Genomic DNA, 5,533 nt, shown 5'->3' on the forward strand with positions numbered 1-5,533 from the left:
TGGGGGGAGGGCGGCGAGCCCCGGCTGGGGCTCGGCTCTCCCTCCCCCCAGCGGCCAGAGCGCCGCGCCGCCGCCCCCCTCCAGGTGCCGCCCCAAGCACCAGCTTGGGTGCTTGGTGCCTGGAGCCGGCCCTGTCTGTATCATGGGCAGGAGTTTGGCGGGGGGGGGAGGCCGTGTACTGACAGAAAACGGAGAACTCGGCTACTGGGTTAACTACACGGCTGCCTGCAGCACAGCGCCCCCTAGTGCCATGCTGGGGCACTAGCGTCAGCACTGACTGCGAGGAGCGAGAGAGCTCCCTGCAGCACAGCGCCCTCTAGTGCCATGCTGGGGCACTGGCGTCAGCACTGCCTCTGAGGGAACAGCACCCCCTAGGGGCCCATTCAACCTGCTACCTCCAGCACAGCGCCCCCTAGTGCATGCTAGGGCACAGGCGTCAGCACAGACTGCGAGGAGAGAGCTGTCTCCAGCAGAGCGCCCCCTAGTGCCATGCTGGTTTTCCACAAAGCACCTGTAGCTCAGGTGAGACGGATCTGACGATCTCTCCCCTGATCCATTCTGTGTGAATTCCAGTGTCTCCAGTGAAGGAACTAATCCCAACGAGTCACCTCCATGCAGAGAGTCCCCCTGGGATTCTCCTCCGTTGCCCCGTGGATGTGTGCGCCGGAGAGCTCGGCCCTCCCGCTCTGCACTGAGCAGCTGGCTGAAGGGTGGGTCTGTGTCTGTGCATGGCAGGTACATGGAGGTGGCCAACAACGTGCAGAAGGAGGAGACGGTGCTGAACATCCAGTTCGTGATGCTCGACTGCTCCCACCTCAAGTTCTCCGTGGTCCAGCACTGCAACGAGTGGCAGAACAAGCTCACCAACCTGCTGAATGAGATGGCCAGTACCCAGCTGCAGGAGCTGTACGCCTACCTCCAGGAGAACGCCAAGAAGTGAGGCCTTCCCTGGACAGGCCCCTTCCTTCCTGCCCCATTACCTGCACCCCACACCCTGGGGCAGAGACAGCCCATGCCCTTCTCCCTGGGCAGGCTCCTCTCTGGCCTTCCCTTCTCCCCACCGATGCGAGTTCTCCTGTTACAAACTGGCCCAGTTACCCACTGTACCATCACCATCTCTGGGTCCCACGTGCTTCCATGCCAGCGGGGTCTGGGTAGAGTCTAATCACTGTTTCTAGCTCTGGGATTCTGGGGCCCTGGCTGACGCTTTTCCCTGGGACATGGCATGCCCTTGTCCAGCCAAGCCCTCCAGTCCTGCAAAGCCCCATCTAGGGGGCACTCCGGGCTCCTAGTTTAACCCCGTCAGAGAGAAACACGGCAGGAAAGCGAGGAACCCAGGCTCAGCAGGGGAACTTCCTAACCACAGTGATTTTACTCTTAAAGCACTTGAGAGTAACAGAAAATAGCAAAAGCCCCAAGACATCCCCTCTCCGGGCCTGATCTCTCACCCCTTCTGTGGTTCTGAGGTTCGGCAGCTTACGGTGGAGTGGTCAGCTGGCCCCTTGCTATTAAATAGGGCCCCCGCCTTGGCTCGGACCAGACCCCTTGCTGGCTCCCATGGAGAGGACCAGTGTTGGCTCGCAGTATCAATGCCTTTCCCTGAGCAGAGCAGCTGTGGCAAGTCCGAACGAATGCGCAGGCACGAGAGAGCCCCCGTCATTTGACCCAGTCCTGGCTCACTCCATCTCTTCCCCGCTCTGGCCCACAGAGTCAGCCGGCCACCGCAGACGCTGGAGGAACTGGGCCAAAGCCTGCAGCTCCTGGACACCCTGCAGCATGAGCTGCCGAAGCTAGAGGGGCAGATCCCACCCATCCACGAGCAGTTTGCCATTCTGGAGAAGTACGAAGTGACCGTGGACGAGGGGGTAAGTATGGACCCCTGCCACGCTGTCCCAGACCCCAAAGGGATCTGCACTGCCTCCGTCCTGCCCTGAGCGCTGGCTCCGCAGCTCCCATTGGCCGGGAACCACAGCCAATAGGAGCTGTGGGGGCGGTGCCTGCAGGTGGAGACAGCGCGCAGAGCCGCCTGCCGTACTGCCGCCTAGGAGCAGCCGGGACAGGTCATTGGTTGCGGGGAGCTGCCCGAGGTGAGCGCCCCCTGGATTTGGCACCCCGAAACTCCTCCCACACCCAAACCCCTACCCCAAGCCCCCTCCCGCACCCAAACTCCTTCCCAGAGCCTGTGACCTGCACCCCCACCCGTGCCCCTACCCTGAGCCCTCTCCCGCACCCAAATTCCCTCCTAGAGCCCGCACCCCACACCGCCTCCCGCACCCAAACTCCCTCTCACTTAATTAACCGGAATTTTTCACTTACGGGCACCCTCCATTCCCCCAATATGCCGGATAAAAAAGCTTTTACTGTAACTGGCAGAGATTTCGATGACTTGTAGAAATTATCTGAGTCCTGTCCAGCCCCAGGGAAATGGATGAGATCCCCGTGCCATGGGGGTGGAGGAGGTTCCTAGCCACATTTCTGGACCCCACCGTGCCCAGCCTTCTCCTTGAAGCCGCGGTAACCTTGGAGGGAGAACACATCTTTTTCCCTCTCCTTGTGCCAGGTGCTGCAGACACTGGGAGCGCTCAACTCGGAGTGGCTGTCCTTCCAGCAGTGCATCCTGGAGAGCGATGTCATGCTAAAGAAACACAAGGAGAAATTCAAGACGGGCCTGATCCATTCTGCGGACGATTTCAAGAAAAAGGCCCAGGTCCTTCTGCAGGATTTTGGCACCAAAGGTGAGGGGTGGCGCCACGCACAGAACAGAGGCCTCGGTGAACTCCAAAATTGCTCCTGCTAGAAACACCATTTGGCTTGTTGTCTAGATCTCAGTGCGACCTGCAGAACATGCCAGGTTTGAAGAAACTGGTTCAGTAGATTGAGCTATTTACAGATAGTGAGTTTGAATCTAATGTCCCTCCCTACTAGTACGGCCCTTAATTTTTCTAGTCCTCTTGTAAATCACTGTCCCGTACCTCCTCACCGAACAACCTTTCAGGAAACCAAGCACTGCTGAGCTTTCACTATGCTCTGTAGGCTTGGGAATAAAATCCAGGAATTCTGACTCCCAGCCCCATCTGTTCAAACCCTCTAGACCCCACTTTTGTTCCAGAGCAGGACATAGAACCCAGGAGTCCTGCCCCCTAGCCCTAACTGTTCTAACCACCAGACTGCCCTCCCTGCCCACAGATGGGGAGAGAACCCAGGACTCTTTACCCCCATCCCCTGCTCCAGCCCACTAGACCCTACTACCTTCCCAGAGCTAGGAATAAAATCCCGGCATCCTGCCTTCCAGCTCCATCTGTTCTAACCACTGAACCCCACTCCTCTCCCAGAGCTGGGATCAGAACCCAGCCCCCCCCGCTCTAACCCATCAGCCCCCACTGCCCTCCCAGAGCCGGGGAGAGAACTCAGGAGTCCTGGCTCCCAGCCCTCCCTGCTCTAACCCCCCCCCACTCCCCTCCCAGAGCCAGGGCTGAACCCAGGAGTCCTGGTTCCCAGCCCCCCCTGCTCTAACCCACCAGCCCCCACTCCCTTCCCAGAGCCGTGGAGAGAACCCAAGAGTCCTGGCTCCCAGCCCCCCCTGCTCTAACCCACCAGCCCCTGCTCCCCTCCCAGAGCCAGGGAGAGAATCCAGGAGTCCTGGCTCCCAGCCCCTCCTGCTCTAACCACTAGACCCCATTCCCATGCCAGAGCCGGGGAGAGAACCCAGGAGTCCTGGCTCCCACTTCCATGCTCTAATCACTTCCTCGTTCAGCCTCCCTTGACCTCTCCAAGCGCAGGGAAAGGGTCCCTGGCCAATGGCCCAGTCATTCAGAAGAAGCGCCGCGTGGGCAGAGGCCGCTGAGCTCTTTGTCGCGTAGGTCCATTCACCTGTGCTGTGAGCTGCGAGACAGCCCTGGAGCAGATCGCGGTGATGCGGCAGCTGCTGGCCACCATGAAGGATGAGGAGAGCACCCTGCGCTCCAACCTGGGCATCTTCAAAATCGAACAGCCTGCTTCCAAAGACCTGCAGAAGCTCGAGAAGGTGGGAACCTCCAAGGCCTGAGCTCCCCTCTCCTCCTTGGTGGACTGGCAGGAAAGTGGGCCCGGGTGTCTCTCCAGCTGTGGCTAAGCTCTCTCTGTGTGGTGCCCTGCAGGAGCTGGACTACCTGCAGCAGGTGTGGGAGATCACCAAAGAGTGGGAAGACCACTGGAACGAGTGGAAGACAGGAAGCTTCAAGACCCTGCAAACGGAGGTGATGGAGACCACGGCTTATGGGCTCTTCCGGAAGCTCAACAAGCTGAGCCGGGAGCTCAAGGTAAGAGAGAGGCTCCCGTGGCCCAGCACTGCCGGCCGGTCCCCTTGTGGTGTACGGGAAGGGCTCTTTGGAGGGGGACGGCTGGGGAACTGGGGACAACAGAGAAGGGGGCCTTTCCTAGAGCTCTGCTCCCTGCTCCTGCAGACCTTAGCTGGAGGTCAGTGGAGGGGCACTGTGGGATTGTGCTGGGAGAATCAATAGGACTGGTGCAGCTGCAGGGCCCTCACTTCCTGTCCTCATTAGACATGGTGCAGAGGATCTCCCAGTGTGATCTCTTGTGCGGGACGTTCTGGGGGTGGGGGTGATGCACGTCAAAGTATTCCCCCTCCCTGCCGAGCCCCCATCCCCCAAACCTGGCGTTGTTTCCTTTCCAACCAAAGGATCGGAACTGGGAAATTATCGAGACTTCCAAGGCGAAGGTCGAGCAGTTTAAGAGGACAATGCCCCTGATCTCAGACCTCAGGAACCCAGCCTTGCGGGAGAGGTAGGTCCGGCTCGTCCGAGGGCACCATCTGCATGCGCTTTGCTGGCCCTCTGGAGAGTGGCTGAAAGCTGCTCCTCCGGGGAGGAATATACGGGATACTGCGCCCCTGGGTCTGTCTGTAATGGGGCAGGGTCCCACTGAGGGAATGAATCGTCCTCTGCCTTTCTTAGCTCCTGTCATCTGAGGAGCTTGCGCACCTTAGCCCGCATTTAAGAAAGACGTTTCCCAACCCCTCTGTGGCCTGGGTAAATTCGCTGTTCCCGGGAGGCCCAGAGACGAGAAGGGATGTGCCCAAGGTCACAGAGAGTGAGTGGTAGGGTTGGGGAGTCCTGAGAGCATCCCCACCCCCCCCAGACCACACTCCCCTGCCCCAATAGGAAAGAGAACCCAGGAGTCCTAACCTGCTGCTTTAACCACCAGACCCCACTCCTCTCCCACAGCTGGGGAATAGAATGCCGGAGTCCTGACTCCCAATCCCCCTGATCTAACCGCTAGCCCCCACTCCTCTCCTAGACCTGGGGAGAGAACCCAGGAGTCCTGGCTCCCAGCCCCCCTGCTCTGACCCTCCAGCCCCCACTCCCCTCCCAGAGCTGGGGATAGAACCCAGGAGACCTGGCTCCCAGCCCCCCCTGCTCTAACCACCAGACCCCACTCCCCTCCCAGAGCTGGGGAGAGAACCCAAGAGTCCTGGCTCCCAGCCCCCTGCTCTAACCACTAGACCCCCCTCCCCTTCCCAGAGCCAGGGAGAGAA

General features: G+C 59.9%; 1 protein-coding gene across 1 annotated transcript in view; it reads left to right on the forward strand.

Moving 5' to 3' along the window:
* DNAH2 (dynein axonemal heavy chain 2) overlaps positions 1-5,533 on the forward strand; it is a 153,477-nt gene that overhangs the window by 37,483 nt on the left and 110,461 nt on the right. The window contains exons 20-25 of the mRNA XM_029913626.1: positions 736-936; positions 1,709-1,865; positions 2,561-2,735; positions 3,861-4,024; positions 4,137-4,298; positions 4,679-4,782. Coding sequence (XP_029769486.1) covers positions 736-936; positions 1,709-1,865; positions 2,561-2,735; positions 3,861-4,024; positions 4,137-4,298; positions 4,679-4,782 — 963 coding nt within the window. The remainder of the gene's footprint in view (positions 1-735; positions 937-1,708; positions 1,866-2,560; positions 2,736-3,860; positions 4,025-4,136; positions 4,299-4,678; positions 4,783-5,533) is intronic.

The sequence above is a fragment of the Terrapene carolina genome, unplaced genomic scaffold (assembly GCF_002925995.2).
Source record: "Terrapene carolina triunguis isolate 2854851 unplaced genomic scaffold, T_m_triunguis-2.0 Scaffold751, whole genome shotgun sequence".
Taxonomy (NCBI): domain Eukaryota; kingdom Metazoa; phylum Chordata; order Testudines; family Emydidae; genus Terrapene; species Terrapene triunguis.